Consider the following 19,600-nt stretch of genomic DNA (forward strand, 5'->3'; position numbering starts at 1 on the left):
TGAAGTCTTCATTCTCGAAACTGTTTAATTTCTTAACCTTGGGCTATATTTTCCTTGTTGTGGCTATTTTTTGCCTCCATAATAGCCTTGATAAGTAGGCTATTCCCATAGTCGAATGAGTTGCCGTTTGTAAGCAAACTGTGTTAACTGACACTATGAATGTTCTGTGCCTGCCAAAACGCGGAGTGTGAGAGCTTCAGGTGTGGTTCTAGTAAACAGATTTTATTCTGCGTTTGGAACTAACCAGGAACACGGACATTATCAGTCACCTAATTGTAACTTGATTGCTTGAGATGCTGTCCTTCTCCAAAGAAATAGGTTCGCAGGCACCTGTTTTGGAATGGAAATTTTTCGTTGTGTATTTCTATAGGTTTAGTTTAAAAACTGTTAATATACTGGATGAACAGCTGCTTCCTGAAATGTTTAGAATAATTGCCTCTTTCTAATACCTTAAGCAGCAAGACTGAGGCTAATTTGCCTGGTGATGCTAAGCAGCAGTTCACTGAAGCAGGTCATGTCGTCTCCAGCCTGTCCTTCTGCTGCAGCAGAGATGGCTTGTCTTGTGTTTCTCTCTCCAGTTTAAGAAGTGAGGTGGTGAATGGGAAACCCCTGTTCTTCTGAAGGGCTAGGTTCTGTTTTTTCTCCTCATCATTGTCTGGCTGCTGACAAGGAAGGGAGGTAAATTCCTCTTCTGCTCTCCTGATTGTCTTCGGAGTGGATATCAGTCTCTTGAATGTTTGTCTGCCAGTAAAGAAGGTAGGAACCTTTCCCTTCCTCTCTGATTCACATGTTCCTTGCTCACGCTTGTCTAGGTTGCTTACTTCTTACTGGTAGCAGTGGGATGTCCTGGGGTATGCGTAAGGTCAGTTGTGAAACTGGGTCTCTGAACAGAAGCAGGGTGGAGAGAAATGCACAGAAAAGTACAGGATAACAACTTGAAAGAAAAAAAAAATACTTGATCTTAGGGGTCTGTTTTAATTAAGTATATTTCTCTTGGTTTGAGTAGCAAAAGACACTTTACTGTGTTCATGTCATTCAAGAGCAAAGCAGCAGATGTTACAAAACATTAAGTGTTGTGGAACTGAAAATTAACTTGCAGTGTTCTCCCTGTAAAGGTTACGATGGCCTTTTCTTAGCCTTATTCTCCTTACCTTTACCTTGCTACTCCTGATGCAAATGGTAAAAATACGGAAGAATACTGACTCATGTGAGAGTGAAGACCTCTTAGCATTTTTTGCCTTGCTCTTCAAGAGATGTCAAAGCTGGTATTGATCTGAAGAACATCGCATCCCCTTAGGGCGAGTCATTATCCTGTGGATGGAGGAACAGAGCAAGATGAAGGGATTTGCCCCAAGTCATACAACAAGTCTATACAAGAGATATGTGTAGAGTTTGGAACGTCCTGGCTCTCTGATGGTTTCTTCCTCATGGCTTCTGTGATAGGCTATGCCTTGATTGCCATATACAGAATAATTAAAGGAATTCTGATATTCCAGGACTTAGGGAGATTTTATTTGGAATAATGTGTATAGAATCATAGAATGGTTAGAGCTGGAAGGGACCTTAAAGATCATCGAGTTCCAACCCCCCTGCCATGGGCAGGGACACCTCCCACCAGACCAGGTTGCTCCAAGCCCCATCCAGCCTGGCCTTGGGGTACGTTGCGGTTCCTTCCAAACCTGTGTGTTGTTTTAATGGGTAAATTTGTTCCTGTGATGCCTTGAAACTTTAATGAGCAAGTCTCCAAGAGATAAGTACTTCTGTGGTCCAGTTCTTGGTTTAATTCTTGTGCTGTTTACTTCTCTTTTTTTTTTTTTTGTATTTGTTGTTTGGACTGTGATACCTGCCTGTGCATCTTGTCGTTCAATAGCAGTTCTAATGAGTTATTCTTGCAGCATTTTGCCACTTTTCTTCTAAAACAAAAAATAGTCAGCAATTAATATGATGTGGTTTTACGTTCTTTTGCAATTCCTGTAGGCTTAAAATCTGAATGTGCTTTTATTTAGAAAGATTGTTGCTAAACAATTTTGTTTTGTTTTGGATAATTACTAAATTACCTTCATCCGTTCTCCGCCCAGCCTGTATTTGTGCTTGGGATTGCTCTGACCCACGGGGCAGATAAGAGAGGATGAAGAGACAGTGAAGAAGATGAGGTGGGACAATGAAAATCCTAACATTGATCACCTCAGATACTCATATTGGATATTCTTAACAACTAATTCCAGCCAGTTAATCCAGTTCTGATCATGCTCATGTACAAAAACTGGTCAATGAGTTCACTGGTGATTACTCTCAGATGTGGAGATGGGATTGTGTAGGCTCTTTCTACCAGTGAAGAGATGTGCAGTTCCTCTTACTAATTTAGTACGTGTACGATCCCTTAGGAAAATCATGAACCAGAGACTCTTCCTGTGACATCTGCCTTAGTCTGAAATGCTTCTAGCATTATGAATTGCTTGGTTTATCTCTGCACGGCCTGGTGACTCCTTTGTTTCTGTTGCAACGAGAGGTGGCACTTCTCCAAGAGGCCGTAGCACTGGCCATTTTGCTGGAGCTGGGAACCTTATGCTTCGCCTTGATTCTGTGCCGCGGTGGCTTTGTGGCATTCAGTGGGCGAGTTATTCATGTGTGAGGTTAGAGATCCACTCTGCGACTTTCTCTGCTTTGGATTCTTCTGCTTGCGTATTTAAATCACAATTAAAGTAGTGATTTCAAGGAAAATGAAAGACATATCTCAGAGCAAATCAGAGTTAGTTAAAAGTTTTGTGGGCTTTTTCTTTTTTTTTAATTGGGTGGTAACCATTCAGTATGAAAATGGAGTTTAGTTCCAGAAAAGTTGTGGTGATTATATATTAGCTATATAAAGTGTCTGTACCCCCTGATTTAACTGTTCTGTAGCTGTATTTTTTTAACACTTGTTTATTATATTGGAGTTCAAATCAAGTTTGTTTGTTTTTTTTAAAATATACACTGTTGCATGCATTAAAGGTTATCAAATGACATTTGAAATCAATCTCTAAAATGAATTGAATTCATGGGTTCTATTGATTGTAGTCTCAGTGTTGTGGAATGAATAACTTCATTTTCGCATTTACTCTATATTCACAGATAATGTCATCATCCTGCTTTTCAAACGTCCTATGCTCTCAGTTCAGACTAAACTACAGACAGAGCTGAATTCAGTGAGCAAACAAAGTTGGGAGGGATGGGGGGAAAAAACCTTTTCCATGTGTTGAAGATAAAACTGCTGTTTAAAGGGGTTTTTTTGTGTGTATGGTGGTTTTGTTTGGTTTTTTTTTTTTTTTAAACTGTGCTAGCGGATGCTCGTATTCTCAATGTCTTGGTCAAGTTGAGAAGGTTTCTTGTGAAAAGCTGGGCAGGAAGCACATCCTGCCTGCGGGCATCACCTTGGTTATACCTTGAGTAACAGTCATGTCTAGCATGCTAAAGTTTGAGAGATGAGAGATTTAATGCACAGTGAAGGGGAGGTGAATTAACTGTTCTGGCCCAGGTTACACAGCATAGTCCCTTATGTAAATGTTTAGTCAACAGTCTTGACTTTGACCAAAACCCCACCATGTTCAGGTTGGCTGGTAGGGGTCTGTTGTGTGGGTTTCTGTTTGTTCTCGAAGATCACTGTTTGGCAAGGGAAGCATCAATGACATGAAGCTCAATTTCTTGGAGGAAAATCTTGCTCCTGCAAACAGCTGTCTCTTGACAAGTGTTTCTTGGCTTTAGAAATATGAATTGTGTTTCTTGAACTTCTATTTTTTTATTTTTTTAATTCCAGAACTGGTTCTAAAAATGCCGAGTTAGTAGGGGATGCAGTTCTGAGTATTGTATTGCGCTGTGGATGGGAAACTCAACAGCAATACTTGATAGAGCTTTGTGGGCTTGTACAAAGGAAACGCACTTCAAAAATGCAGCCATGGTCTATAAAGAGAAAGCGTGCTCATTGAAGTATTCTGGGATGTGCAAGAGGTGCATTTGTAGAGGAAGAAAGAGTTTGAAGAAAATGAATGGCTTGGTTGCATAATTGTACATCTTCAAGTGGAAATCACTATGACTTGGAGATCCTTGTGTTGCTGGAAGACAGTGTTGTTCCCGGGCAGGAAGACGGTTCGGTGGGCACTGAACTAGAAGATGCAGAGCTGAATGCTGTTTGCTTCTGTTACTGATGTGCCTGTAAACAAATCGTTGTACTGTCTCTCTACAGTAAATGGCGTAAGAGAACTCTGGCTCGGCTTCTGCTGGAGTGTTTCTTGGCCCCACCAATGCCAGGAGCAGGCTGGATTAATCTCTTCAAACATAAATGCTTGCACTGTTTCTGTGAGAAAAAAGCTCTTGTTCTTCTTGTTAGAAAAGCTTACGGTGCCCCTCCCTTGGTGTTACATTTAACTTTTGTTTTTAATAAATCAAATAGCAAGTGTCTGCATGACAGCATAGCCCTGGAGCTTTAAGAGCTGACTTTGTGAATGAAGCCCAGTGGATTGTGACTTGTTGCCAAATTTCACCATGATTTCCTGCTTTCAGTTTCTGTTCGAATAGATAATGGCCCTGTTTAATACTCTCAAGTAATTTCTGTTACAATGTGATTTTGGAATCTGTAGGTAAAAAAGGTTAATGTTTTGACCTTTGCCATCAATTAATTGAACTGATGGTGATCTACTAGTCATGTTCTGTGCTCCCTTTCTTATTAAGGGAAGGTAAGTATTTGTTGACTCAAATACAAGAATCTATTAAATACAGTTGTAGAAGTCAATGCGCTAAACTTTTGTCCGGGGGTAGCAAGAGAAGGTGATACCACAGTTTTATGGAAGTATTACAGTGGTTGTGATTAATTGAAATGTAGAGAGGCTTTTCATATGTCTTCTAACAAGAGTATGGGGTAAAGAAGGGATCAGTTTTACCCTGAGAAATACTATGTTTTGTCTTGGGTGCATAAGATGTATTACTTACGAGGCGTATGAAATGCTGCTTTTTTTTTTATAGCTTGCGTTAAGTCAGCTATTCAGCCAATGCAGTTTCGTCTTCCTTAAACTTGACAGAATATTGTGGGAATTGCAAGTGTGTCTATTTCAGTAGCTGTGTTTATTTCAAATAGTTTGCAAATTTATCTGCATTAGGAAATTGGGGTGGTTTTGTTTCTCTAGAAGTAGAATAGCTGAAGTGGACAGAAGCAGTGTTGTTGTTATAGTGGTCAGCTGTGGATAGCAAGTCACCTGGATACTGGGAAGCACGATTGTCTTTAATGCAGGATGCTGAGCTTTGTTCCTTTGGCTGTTCATTAGTTCAAAGCTTGAGTGTCTCAACTGGCCAAATGTCTGACAAAACTTGCTTAAATCTAGAACTACAATGTTAGCGCTTCAGTTTGGAAGCCGTCTGTAGTAGATTGAGTTGACAATCCAGCATAGTGCTGTAGGACTCTAGTGGACTAGAACAGGTTTGCTCTGTACAGAACAAGAAGTCGGTATCACCTCATTAAATGATTCCGTGTGTGGGAGGGCATGATCCAGGCTTCTTTCTGGGATGTTCTCACAAAGAAGTCCCACTGCCAGCTGCAGCAAGAAAAATGCCATCTTTGGACCTTGTTGAGGTTTGCCTATTGAAGGGCACATTAGTCATAGAATCATAGAATGGTTAGAATTGGAAGGGACCTTAAAGATCATCGAGTTCCAACCCCCCTGCCATGGGCAGGGACACCTCCACTAGAGCAGGTTGCTCAAAGCCCCATCCAGCCTGGCCTTGAACACTTCCAGGGATGGGGCAGCCACAGCTTCCCTGGGCAACCTGTTCCAGTGCCTCACTACCCTCACAGGAAAGAATTTCCTCCTAGTATCTAATCTAAATCTCCCCTCTTCCAATTCAAAACCATTACCCCTTGTCCTGTCACTACACTTCCTGACAGAGAGTCCCTCTCCGACTCTCCTGGAGGCTCCCTTCAGATATTGGAAGGCTGCTGTGAGGTCTCCCCGGAGCCTTCTCTTCTCCAGGCTGAACAACCCCAGCTCTCTCAGCCTGTCTTCACAGGGGAGGTGCTCCAGCCCTCTGATCATCTTTGTGGCCCTCCGCTGGACCCGTTCCAACAGGTCCATGTCCTTCCTGTGTTGAGGACTCCAAAGCTGGACACAGTATTCCAGGTGGGGTCTCACGAGCGCAGAGTAGAGGGGTAGAGTCATCTCCCGCGACCTGCTGGCCACGCTTCTCTTGACGCAGCCCAGGATGCGGCTGGCTTTCTGGGCTGCCAGTGCGCACTGCCGGCTCATGTTGAGCTTTGCCGGCTCATGTTGAGCCTAATGGTATCTTAGTTTGCTGCTGTCACACAAACACACGCACATGAGCCTGAGGTGAGCGAAAGGGATGGTGCCTGGTGGAAGGGAGGAGAGCAGAGGCTTTACAGACGATAGCGTTTTCAAAACTTAGAGAACTTTACCCAAACAGCTGATAAGTCTATGCATTGACTGTTTCAGGCTTCCTTGCTGGCCCTTAGGGGCCAGGAGGGAACGACAGCCTTGTCAGAGGTGATGGCTAATAGTTGCTGTTAAGGCTCTTTGATGAGTAGTAACTTCACCACTGAGCAAAAACTGTCAAGGTGAGTGCCATAGGAATACTTCCTGGGAATTAAAAGAAGAAAAAGATGTCAATCTGGGACTGATATTTTTCTTGTTCCTCTTTATTCCACCTCCTCATCTGTCTTGATGTGAGGGGATTTCCTGTGATTTCTGGGCAGCTTCCTGGAGCATGTTGTGTAGCATTTAAATTTGCATGAGTTGGTTTTTTGCACTGTAGCAGGTTTTTGGGATCTTTGGTGTTAAGAGAAAGTATGGTTGACATGTTGAACTCTCTAAGTATGTAAACTTTGTTGGGGTTAGAGCTTTACTACTGCTTCATGATAAACATATAGTACCTACTTGCATCACTGGCGTCTGGGTTTTGATTATGACTGCACACTATATCAGTTGATCTAATTATTTTTAAATGGCTAAAAAAAAAAAATCAAGTGATTTGTGCATTTGGCATTTCTATGCTCTGCTTTGCAGCATAGCTGCTTCTGTCTTTCCCATTAACACTAGATTTCCTTTTTTTTTTTTTTCCAGTTCGGCACCTGGGCATGTGTGGTGCATAGGCGGTAATAAATGAGAGAACTTTTCACGGGAACCTATAGCAGACTTTAATTCATCTTTCCCAGAACTCCTTAGTAACTTGAAGTGTCTTGGATGCCCCAGGTGGTCTCAGGTGCTTATGTCAAAGCTTTTTGCAAAGTTGAACAGCAGTTGGTGCCAGGAGAAGGAAAATGTGAGAGTGCCTGCACATCAGCAGGGCTACCAGTGCCCTTGGCAGGTAGAGGTGTGCCCAGCAGACCTGCTTCTTATGGCTGTACTGCTGGTACGTGCTCACAGCTGCTTTTCCCACAGCGCTGCCTTCAGAGCAGACGCTGGTTTGAAGAAAGCAGTGGTTCTTGTCTAAACTAGCCCTGATACTCAGATTGTTACACGGTGGGAATTTGTGTGGGCAGTGGGAAAAGGAACAATGGTATGTCCCTTGGAATGCATTGTCTGCACGCGTGAAGTGGAGAGAGATCGAACTCCAAAATGTGTGTGTGTAGAAATGGTTTGTTTTAAAAGTAGAGAGCTATTTCTGCTCTTGCTTTTGGGAACGCTGACTCCTAAACTTGCAGGCAACATCTGTCAAGTGCTCTTCTGGATGGAGCTGTGTCTCTGAGCCTTGTTTTCATGGCTGAGACTCATGGAATATACTTTACTGAAAATGTACACGCACAAGAGCATATGTATAAATATACAAAAATGTGAATGTGTGTATATATGACTACTGTCATTTCATACTGCCTTTATTCATCAGGATGGCCACTTTGCAGTGCTTTCCAGAGCACGAATGTGCACAGATATTAGGGCTATGGTGGCGGGATGGTGGATGCACAGCACCTTCCCGGTACCTGGGATGCTGTTGCTGAGCTCGGGGCCAGCAGTGACTGGTGCAATGAGGCAGCAACGTAGGCGTGAATAAAGTGGTGTCAGAGTACTGGGATGATGAAAACTGGATGATTTTTCAACCCATGCTCTGGAAGCCAAGCACACAACATGAAGTGTATCCCAGCTGTTGCAGGAATTCTTGTCACATTACTGGGAAACTGATACCTTTCTGAACAGGACGTCCCATCGTCTTCCTGTGCAAAGGTGCTCCAGGAACAGAAAGGCAGAACTGTGGTCATTGGCTTCCTTGCCCTGTGCAGGTTTTGACCACAACTGAGTGCTTGAGCAAAAATCCTTCATAAGGCTTGAAAATTGTGTTACAAGTTTTTGCTAATACGTAGCTTCTCAGCAGTTAGGTGGTGGTTAGGGTCTATTAAACATTTTTCAGTGTTTGAGTTCTGTGCGTTTTTGAAGGTTTCACTGTCGCAAATAGATATAAATTTTGTTAGCTTGAAGAACTAAGTAGTGTTTTGTGTGTGCTTTTAGTCTGTCACTCCCATAAATGTGTCTGCGGTACAGCATCTGTATTGACTAACAGAGGCAGTGCCTCTGTGGAGGAAGGACTTAGCTCGTTATGGGAAGGAGAGAGTTTCTGATAATTTGAAGAAGTGCCGTGTAATTATCCTAATCGGATGCCAGTGAACATACAGAGTTATGGGCATTGTAGCAGAGCACCATGAGAGAAGAAATTGAGCAGCCAGAGAGAAGAGGCAGCTGTGTGATCTGATAGCAGTGTATCAGGATCACGGAAGGATCTGAACTCCAAGAGTGTGCTGTGTTTATTATGTATTGTGTGAAGATGCCATCAAAACCGAGCTGCAATGCGTAGCTCTTGACATGGATTTATCGACAACTGTGGCAGGAAGGAGTTTACTCAAGTCCTCGTAAACGAACACATCAATTGTGGTCCTTACCACTTACAGAAAAAAGGCCTTTCCCAGTGCTGTGTATGGAAGAGCTATTTTTTGTGAGGTCATGCTTTTCTTGTAGAGGAGGACTTCTTCTTTCCTGATGTTCTTCATAAGTGTCCTGTTTCTTTTAGACACTGGCTTCTTTGGTGTCTTGGCATCTCACAAAGCTATCGAGGTCAGAATCGTGGTGTTTTTTTTTTTCTAGCAAAAAGCATGTACTTGGGAACGTTAATGAGGCCTTACTGCTAGCCTTCATTATGGACTTGTAAGAGGGTTTCTGCTTCTCCGTATTGCTTGGAGCCTGTCTGCAGGCCATTCATGCTACTATTTTGAGAGAGTCTGCTCTTAATCTGTATTTTGAATGGATTCATTATCCATAAAATGGCTCACGTTTGTGCACTGGACTTGCAAACGATAGTTCTCGGAAGGCTGTGCAATTTCAGGAGGTGGGTAACTTCTGAAGGAGGGTGTCTCTGGCTACAGGGCAGCCTGATTTTGGGAGATCCTTGAGGCATCTGGATGACTTTTGGCTCTAGAATTAACAGAGAGCAGACAGGTACAAAGTCATCCAGGCATCAGGTGATGCAGAGTAAGACAGTAGTGAAAGTATTCCTAAAGGCAGGAGTTTATTCAGAACACAGATGAGTACACCTCAATTACTGCTGTATGTTAAGATTGTCTGAAATGCAAAAAAGCCAGATCTGGTATTTTAATGCATATTAGTGTGTGGAAGGATAGCAGTCTTGTTGCAAAGTCGAGGGGGGGAGGTTAGCAGCATATGTGTGAGTGGATGGGTCACTGGAAAATAATTTGTGCTTCAACCTATTTATCCAGCTTTGCAGAGAGATGGACACAAGGCCATCATGCTAGCCAAGGTCATATGAAGCTGAGAGCTGAACTTATGAACTGGCTTCAACTTAGAAATAAACTCACCTTTAGGTTATTGGGCTTTATTAAGAACTACTTTACATCATGCCTGTAAAGACAGTTCTGAAACTGTGCCGTAACGGAGGCAGTCGTGTTGGCTTTACAGCCAGATAAAATCCTGATCCTGAAGTTCTGTTGGTCTGAGACTTGAGCACGTAGTCGAGTAGCTCACCAGTTGGAGGCACATTTGGCGCTTCTATATGTTTTAATGGGATATTAAAAAAAGTTATTGTCTGTATATCTAAAATATGCATAACTTTGTTCAGAATATCTTTGTTGATGTTCTTCTTGTCTGTCTTCACAAAACTGTTGGCAGCAGTCTGAAAGATGGTCAAGGTACTGGAAGGTTCTTCAGCCTTATTTTGTTCTACCTGAGTAAGCAAATAGGATATTTTGAATTCTAACAGCTACGCTGTTTCCTGGTTGGAGTTTCAGGAATGTAACATGGTAAAGCATAAATAGAATGTTGAGGCCTGTGAAATTTTCAAGGTTGACCTTAAATATGCATGGGAAAAAAACAGAGTAGAAAATGTGACTGATGTAGAATTTCGTTTAAAAAAAAAAACCCCACCAACCTGAAACGCTGCTAGTTAGCTCATTAATAAGATTCCAAAAGTGGATGGTTAAGATGAAAGAAATGACTGTCCAAGGTAAGAAAGAGTTGTGAATTTCTACTTGCTGAGCTTTGTAATGAGTTTATCTGTCAAAACTTTGGAGTTTAAATTCTGCGAAGCATCTCTTGACTTACATTACTGTAGGTGTTACAGAAAGGCAAGTATTTCAAGGAAAAGTGATTTGTGCAATGTGACTATCCTGTGTAACTTTTGAGTATTTAAATCTTGGGTGAGTTTGATGGATATAAAAAAACTAAGAGATTCAGCTCCTACAAGTCTTCTGTGGTTTAACCCCAGATGGCAAGTGAGCCCCACACAGCCCCCTGGTAGGATGGGGGAGAGGATCCGAAGGGCAAAAGTGAGAACTCATGCTTTGAGACAAACACAGTTCAATAGGTAAAGCAAAAGCTGCGTGTGCAAGCAGAGCAAACTTGTGACTTGACTATATCAGGAGTTTAAGGCAGCAACCAGAATTGTCACGATGGAATGGAAGTGTGTTGAGAAGGTGGTGACTTAACATCTGAAACTTCCTTGTCATCTTCTTACTTGCAATAACTTAAGACAGTTTTAAGCTTGTTTGAATGCATTGCGTTATGGGAAACTGAGCATATTTTCTGTCTTCTCTATATGAGATAATAGAAAATTTTTTTCAGCTTCTGAAATTATTGGTGAAATGCCAGCTCCTATGCAACACTGAGTCTCTGGGCAAAGCAACTACTCATTATTTCTGGATGTGTGTCTGTATGGGACAACACCATGTATGTACCCACCTCCTCCTCCCCTGGAGAGTTTTCCTGAATGATTACAGCATGACATGATTATTGCTTGCTTCGGTGCATTCAGTGAGAAGTTAAATGTAAGGAATTACTTTAAAGGTTTAAATCTGTGGTTCAGGGTTTTGCTGGATAAAGATTCCCAGAATGTTGGTGGCTATTAATTTTCCTGTGAACATTAATATACTTATTGAGGTTTTGTTCAGAGTTATGCAACTTGGCTCTTTGAGAGGAGTTTGATAGTGGTGATATTTACTAAGGGAAAACCATTCAAAGTCACATGTCTACTCCTGGGCAATAGGGGGAAGAGGTCTGCTGCTATGGCTCGTTCAGGGTTCAAGTATTGGTTAATATTGCCACCTAATGGCAAGAAGAACAGTTGTCTGAGAATTTAGATTTCTTGCACTATATTCTACTGATTGTTTTTACCCAGTCATGTCTGCTCTGGTTACATAAAAACAATTGTCAGGGAAACCTGAAATCTGGCTTTTTGTTCTTCTCTTCCTGCTAGTTATAGAGAATTTCAAGGCTATAAAACTAGTTAAAAAGACAGAAGTTATTTTTGTCTTCTAATGGTTAGACTTTTGTGCTTTGCCTGAGTATTGCTTTATATTTTTGGTCCAGTATTGTTGCTTAAAAAAGAAGCCTCTCTTTATTGACAAGATAGTACAAAAAATCATCTACTAATGAATGTCTGCACATCACTCAATGTAATTCCCCAGGCTGGCATTAGGGGAGCCCTGTGGGATCATTTCAGCCCCAGCAGGAGTTCAGCGTTAGAACTTGAGTAACTTCAGAGCAGGTGTCCCGGTACTGTTTTGGGAAGGCCCTATATAAACTATAGATAGGGCCTATAATAGTTTTGCAGGACTCTAGGGTGTTGTATTAAAACTGGCAGTAATTCTGTTTTGACAGCATAGCATCTCATTTGGCTAAATGAGCAATTAAGTTAAAAAATAATAGATACTTTGTCTTCAGGAAAATTTCCTAATAAACCTTAACTTCTTTAATTGCAAATTATTATGTGCACGTTTGTTCAAGCACGTGAGACGTGTATCAAATGAGGTGCATTAAATAAATGCTGCTTGCAGATTGTATCAGGAAACATGAAACGTGCTTTCCAGTCAGCTGCCTGATTATCAGAGCAGTTAATCATTTGAATTTGCATATTTCTGTCCCGATTGTATGCCTGAGTTTTTGCAGTAGTTGAAAGTCCCTGTGTTAGTCGTTGGCTTAGCATCAGAGAGCAGTCCCTTAAGGAGGGCATGGGTTGACATGAGCTCTGCTGTGGGGCAGGTTCCCTAAAGCTGTGGGAGAGCTGTGCGTGTGAACCCTGCGGCGGTGCCTGTGTCATCTGCTGGCGGCCTTGGGCAGCAGTGGAAAATAACAGACGAGAGAGAAAACAGGAGAGCATTGTTTTCCTCTTTGCTTTGCCTGACCGTTTGGACGTACTGTCTGTGCAGGCTGTTTCACTTTGCTTCTCCGTGTAATTCCTGTCTGCATGATTCTCCTCTGCCAGTGAAAAGGAAAAACCTCCTTCTGGGAAGCTGGGAATACATGGAAGCTGCTTGAGTATATGGCTCACAGTTCATACTGCTGTTGGACTAAGAATGCTCCTGATGGGACTAGTTGTGGGAAAATGTTTAATTCCTAACTGCATATTTAGTATGGCTTTAAATAAAACCACTGTTTTAGAGTTGATTGCTTGCACAGTCTGTGATTGCAGAGAGGTTCTATCTGTCTTTAGGCTATGCTGAAAACTTGCATGACTACTTCAGTAACTCTCAAGAGTCTTTTTTTTTTTTCCTTAGTATTTCAATTTTTATGTTTTAAAATGTAGGTTTATGGAATTAATATTTACCTGTTTCAAGTATTGGGGATTTGGAAATTGTGAAGATCTGGAGAATACCTTCATTTTGTTCACGTTTCTGGATGACTCTGAAAGTACTTCAGGGTTGATACCTGAATACCTAGAGTTCTCACTAGGTTTTATAAATTTATTTGAATGTGAAAGTGCTATTCAATTATTTTCTTCTAATATTGTAACAAAATAGTAAGATCCTTATATTTCTGTCAAGAACACTTCATCTATATGGAATGGATTGACGTAGCAAGTCTTTATAACTTTTTAGGTGTTCGTTACTCCTGACTCCATGACTGACATAGACTTTCTCATTCATTTCTTGGTGTGCAGTGATGTTTGCTAGAGGAGTAACAAAAACTCAAGTAGTTTAATTTGCTTGTAATTTTTTTTTCCAGGTGGTTTCTCAACTGTGTTTCTGGTACGTACCCATGGTGGGGTACGCTGTGCACTGAAACGAATGTATGTTAATAATGTGCCAGATCTCAACATATGCAAGAGAGAAATTACAATTATGGTAAGAAGCTCATTATTCATAACTGGAGAATGTATTTATGTATAATATAGGTGCACCCAATGCCTCTTCAATAACAATTGCTTCTAGGCCACCTTTTCTTTTGACCTTGTGATCCTGATTTTGCACTGTTAGATTCAGAACCTAATGCTGAATTTAAGGTTGGTGCATAATTAACTCTAAAGCAGTTATATCTGTAGTACATGTGATAACACTTATGTAGTCAGATGTGAAATAAGCATTGCTTAATTCCACATGCAAAATGGCTCTTAGAAGTCTTTTTTTTTTCCTTGGAACACCTTCAGTTGCTTGTATGTAGTAAGTTTGTAAAACTTTATAATAGTTGAGACTACAACAGTTGTGGCTTTTTTCCATCTGTCTTTTTAAATAACTGTGAGACTGTTTTTCAGTTTAGCTTAGGATGGGGATGGGTAGCTTGATTCTTCCATATCTCCTATGTATCAAGGCTCTAGCTATTACTGCTTCACAGCGTTGGTTTAAAATGCAGCGTTTTGGATGTCTTTGCACTCTCCATGAGTAGCACATAAATGTTCTTTTCTGAGTAGCAGTTGTGGTGTGTTTGATACGTAGCAGTCACAGAATCTTGGTTGGAAGGGACCTTTGAGACCATCGAGTCCAACCAACAAAAAAAACCCCAAAACCCCCAACACCAAAACCAAACCAAAACAAACACCCACCACCACACAGCACACCCACCCACCACCACACAGCACACCCACCCATAACCTCGGGCACTAGAGCATGCCCTGAAGTGCCATGTCTACACGTTTCTTAGATACCTCCAGGGATGGCGACTCCACCACCTCCCTGGGCAGGCTGTTCCAGTGCCTGACCACTCTCTCAGTAAAGTCATTCTTCCTAATATCTAATCTAAACCTCCCCTGCCCCAACTTTAGACCATTTCCTCTGGTCCTGCCATTATTCCCTTGGGAGAGGAGGCCAACACCCACCTCTCTACACCCTCCTTTCAGGTAGTTGTAGAGGGCAATGAGGTCCCCCCTCAGCCTCCTCTTCTCCAAACTAAACAAGCCCAGTTCCCTCAGCCTCTCCTCGTGTGACTTGTTCTCCAGACCCCTCACCAGCTTGGTGGCTCTCCTCTGGACACGCTCCAGCAGCTCAACGTCCTTCCTGGATTTCACCCCATTAATTACAACTCTCTGGGCACGGCCATCCAGCCAGTTTTTTACCCAGTGAAGAGTACGCTTGTCTATGCCATGATTCGCCAGCTTCTCCAGGAGAACGCTGTGGGGAACAGTGTCAAAGGCCTTACTAAAGTGCAGGTAGACACAGCCTTTGTGTCCACAGCCTTCCCCGCATTGAGAAGGCGGGTCACATGGTCATAGAAAGAGATCAAGTTGGATAAGCAGGACCTCCCTTTCATAAACCCATGCTGGCTGGCCCTGATCCCTTGGCTGCCCTGCACTTGCTGTGAGAGCTCACTCAAGATGATCCTCTCCATGATCTTTCCCGGTACCAAGGTCAGACTGACAGGCCTATAGTTTCCCAGATCCTCCTCCCAGTGGATCCAGTCATGGGGACATTCTCCTGTATTCTGCCTTTGTGGTGCTTGCTCAAGAGGGGTGGATGTGGGGTAGGGACTCACTTAACTTGAAATCATAAGTGGTTGTCTGAAAACTTGTACTGTCTTGTATTTGCTTAGATTTTTCTGGCCCGAGGTGTAATGTGCATTTTCTTTTTCAGAAAGAGCTATCCGGGCACAAGAATATCGTGAGCTATCTGGATTGCGCTGTTAACTCCATAAGCGACAATGTTTGGGAGGTTCTCATCCTCATGGAGTACTGCCGGGGTAAGAGAGCGCTGCGGTCTTCACAGGAAATGCAGGGAAAATGTATTGATCGCCTGGGATTTTTAGGTAGAATTGTTCCCTTAATATAAAAGGTTAACATAGGTGTCTCACAGCTAGAATCCAAGCAGTTGGTTTTGGGTTGTTGCTGTTGAGGTGCTGAACTGTTGAACGCTGAGAAAATGTAGAAGTCAAGTTTCACAGGGCTTTGTAATTAAGTGTGGTTAGAAGCAGGGAAATTAGTTGTTGAAGTATAAAGTGAAACTGTTCTGTTCTGCTGTTTGTGCTAATCAACCTGTAGCTAGAACCTAATTTAATAGGAAAGATTGGCAAGCTTTTCACTGCTCTTCTCCCTCTGTTATTTTTGTTTTAGATAACAATATTAAAGATGCTTTACTCTTATCTGACAGGTGATGTGTTATAAATGAGCATAGCATAGTTAATGTTGATAATGCTGGCCAAAAAAAATAATGGTCCTGTGGTCCTGCTTTATAATGTAACTTTTTTTCAAACAATGTGTAAAACCAGGTAGTTTCTAGACTTTTATTTTTTCCCACAACTCACATATGCATTGCAATAAACTTGTCATTGAGTTTAACTTCTGCAGTTTACCTAAAATTCAGGGTAACTGGGCACAGACTTCGTAATAGGAGATGGTGGTTAACCCAGATAGGTGATGGTATTGGAGCAAGTGCAACAAGTATGAAGTAGATATTTCTAGACTAGAAGGAAAACCCACTCCGTTGTCTGTAATGCTCAAAGCATACTTTGAGTTGAGATTTGCATTGGATTATTTGCAGTAGCAGCAGCAACTATTAGAGCTTGTGCAACCTGTACCAGAAAGATCCACAGATAGTCTGGATGTATGGTTTGGGGAAGGGAATAAGGAGATAACTTGAAAACTAATGGCCGTGTTTTTGGCCCTCTACCCTGCTTGTCTGGGTGAATTTCTGTGCCCTGGTCAGAGCTCACTTCTGACTCCCTATTGCAGCACGCTTGCCTTAATTATAATGGTGAATGGCCATAGGGATGTCAGCTGTCAGATGATGGACAGGGTTAGGCTGTTCTTTTTCAAAGCATCCTTGTTTCCACAGAACACCTGCCAAGGCCCTGCAGATATTGAGTCTTGCTTCAGCTGTTAGCTTGAGTGTTGTGGTAGGAGAGCCTAGGATTATCTGGTAAAATTAGCTCAAGAAACAGGGAAATAATGGTTCTTGAGCTTAGAAAGAAACCTATGAAGAGGTTAAGTGAGGTCTTTCTCAAAGTGTGGATTCAGGGCTCTTTATTTTTCTCCCTTTTTCTTGGGGTGTTTTTTTTTTTTTTTAACTTATTTGTCTCCCAGAAAGACAAAGAGAGGAGGTGTCTAGAATATGAATTAACTTGAACTCGGTTGGCTGACAGGGTTTTGGCTATGGATCTAAATGCAGAGACACTTTCGAGGTGACATCTTTGTGTGATGGATGCTTCTTTGTGTTTGTGACAATTTGCCCCAAACAGGATTCAGTCATGGGGACTTTTTTTTTGTTTGAGAGAGTAATTTTTCTGTCTAGGATGATACAAGAGTGTGCATTTGAAAAATCAGGTTTGTTTTATTTAAATACAGTGACTGTAGAAATCTTTCTTGCATCTTATTTGTGGACTTTTTGCGTATAAATGAGTCTTCTGTACATGATAAGAAACACTTTAAAAAAAAATAAATCCTCTTGTTTCTTTAGCTGGGCAAGTTGTGAATCAGATGAACCAGCGCCTGCAGACAGGCTTTACTGAGTCAGAAGTAATGAGAATATTTTGTGATACCTGTGAAGCTGTTGCCCGGTTGCATCAGTGCAAAACGCCTATAGTTCACCGTGATCTAAAGGTATGAACTTACAAAGAGGAACTTCTAGGTTAAATTCAAGGATCTACTTAAAAAGGATTGAGAATATAGGAGGTATTTCACTAAGACAATTCTAGTTAGGGAAGCACTTGCTGATGTTGGAGCTGGAAACAGAGGGACTAGAGCACAGACATCGTTTATTGTGAATGCCAAGTCTATCAGTTGAGTTCTCAGAAAACTTTCCTGTTTTTGAGAATGCGTAGTAACAGTTAACTTGGAAATTAATGCCATTATTTTCATCTAATGTTTGTGTGTGTTGATTTCCTTTCAAGGTGGAGAATATATTGTTAAATGATAGTGGGAACTATGTTCTCTGTGACTTCGGCAGTGCCACTAACAAATATCTTAATCCTCAAAAAGATGGTGTTAATATGGTTGAAGAAGAAATTAAAAAGTAAGTTGACTTTTAAGTGGCTATCACAAGCAATGACTGCGCTGCTAGGAAACTGTGTTATGTGCAGTGTGCATGTGCCTTATTAATATGAGTTGACCTTAATGGTTGAATTCGAACTAATGTTGACATAAATAGAGCAAAACAGTGGAGCTACTTGGTAATATAGATTTCTTCCATTTATTCACAGATTGTTTTTGCAAAACTGAGACTCTTAAGAATAAAACTGTTGGAAAAAAGCATGCTGTTTTGAAATTTAATTGTTAAAAATATATGTCTGGCTACTGGCCATTTTAAGAGTTTGGTATTTTAAATTCGTGCTATTTTAATACAGTTAATGGTATGAGAGAAAAAGAACTGATGTAAATAAGCATTGGAATGGGTTTACGTAGGGTCTTACTTACAGAGTACGGTCTATGTTCATTCTCCTAAGACTGATCAGAAAAATATTTTAACTTTTATTGCAGGCGTACTCTTGAAAAAATGCATCAGTTTAGTTTTGCCTGTTCAGGCTAACTACTGCAGAGGAATAAATACAGACTGCTTGTTCTCAAGTTATAAAGTGATACAAGGTTTTTTTTCCAGCTCTGAAAAATACTTTGACTACCAGTTTAGGTATTATTTCGAGATGGTAGTTTTTTGGAGTCCACATTCTGTATGGATGCAGGACTCTTACACATTCCAAATGACTGGTTACTGCAGTACTTAAGCAAAGTGACTCTTAGAAAAGTACATGTGCTGCAGAAATAACGTTAAAAGCAGATTTTAGCTGACTTAATATTTATTCTTGTGTGTGATGATTTTATGTTGCTGCTGCAAATGCAGTAAATGACTTGAACTGCATAAGGCAATTCCAGGCACGTATCTGAAACTCAGGTGTGAATGGTGTGTGCGTGGCAGATGCAGGAAAGTATGCTTTCAGTTGGGAGGCACGCTTTTCATCTATGTCCTCTTTTAATTATATACTGCTAGGTATACAACACTATCGTACAGAGCTCCTGAAATGATCAATCTTTATGGAGGAAAACCAATTACTACCAAGGCAGATATCTGGGTAAGCCAAAATCGGGTACTATGAAATATGGAATTAATTAACTGGGGGTGTGTGTGTGTAAGTTACAAGCAGCATCGCCTAACTGAAAAACTGATTCTTTGAAAGTGAAGTGTGTCCTGCAGCTACACAGTGCAGGATATAGTAGAGATATCTTTGGTAGTTATGTCTTCTGTAAATAAAATGAATGCCGTGTGTGGTGATCAGTTAGAGTGAAGGGGGACATGGTTTACAATTTTTTTTTTTTCCTTTGTCAGCTCAGGTTGGTGTTTGATAGTCACCAGTGATTTCTCATGGAAACCTGTTGGCAGCATGAGAAGGAAAGGTGTTTTTATTAGGTGACATGCAGTGAACTAAAGACTAAATTCAGTGGAAAGGCTGGTGGTATCTCTGGGTGATATGACAATGTGAATGCAGCTCTGGGGGTATGCTCTGATTTCGGTAGTTTGCTCTCTAACATAGGAGTTGGTGGGAAAGCAAGCCTTTCCGGAGCTGGTTTATATATCAGCTTGTCACATCAAAGTGCTTCGTAATGCAGCTTCTACATAACAGTGTAAGTGTGGCGTGTAGCTAGGATGCAGTTTGTTTCTTGTTGGTGCCACTTTATTGTGTAAAAGGCTTTACTCTCATCCCTTCACAGTGCCTGTATTTGTTTTTTACAGGCACTTGGCTGCTTACTGTATAAACTCTGTTTCTTTTCCCTTCCCTTTGGAGAAAGTCAAGTTGCTATTTGTGATGGAAGCTTTACCATTCCGGACAACTCCCGATACTCTCATAGTATACACTGTTTGATAAGTAAGTATGTGGGCAGCATATTTGTTTTGCCTGGTAAATCAAATAAAACACAGAAGATTCTGCTAATGAGG

General features: G+C 41.3%; 1 protein-coding gene across 1 annotated transcript in view; it reads left to right on the forward strand.

Moving 5' to 3' along the window:
- The window catches only part of BMP2K (BMP2 inducible kinase), a 55,131-nt gene that overhangs the window by 8,887 nt on the left and 26,644 nt on the right, over window positions 1-19,600 (forward strand). Inside the window, exons 2-7 of the mRNA XM_074147488.1 lie at window positions 13,476-13,594; window positions 15,314-15,419; window positions 17,132-17,274; window positions 17,565-17,686; window positions 18,656-18,737; window positions 19,397-19,529. Coding sequence (XP_074003589.1) covers window positions 13,476-13,594; window positions 15,314-15,419; window positions 17,132-17,274; window positions 17,565-17,686; window positions 18,656-18,737; window positions 19,397-19,529 — 705 coding nt within the window. The remainder of the gene's footprint in view (window positions 1-13,475; window positions 13,595-15,313; window positions 15,420-17,131; window positions 17,275-17,564; window positions 17,687-18,655; window positions 18,738-19,396; window positions 19,530-19,600) is intronic.

The sequence above is a fragment of the Numenius arquata genome, chromosome 5 (assembly GCF_964106895.1).
Source record: "Numenius arquata chromosome 5, bNumArq3.hap1.1, whole genome shotgun sequence".
In the NCBI taxonomy this organism is placed as follows: Eukaryota; Metazoa; Chordata; class Aves; order Charadriiformes; family Scolopacidae; genus Numenius; species Numenius arquata.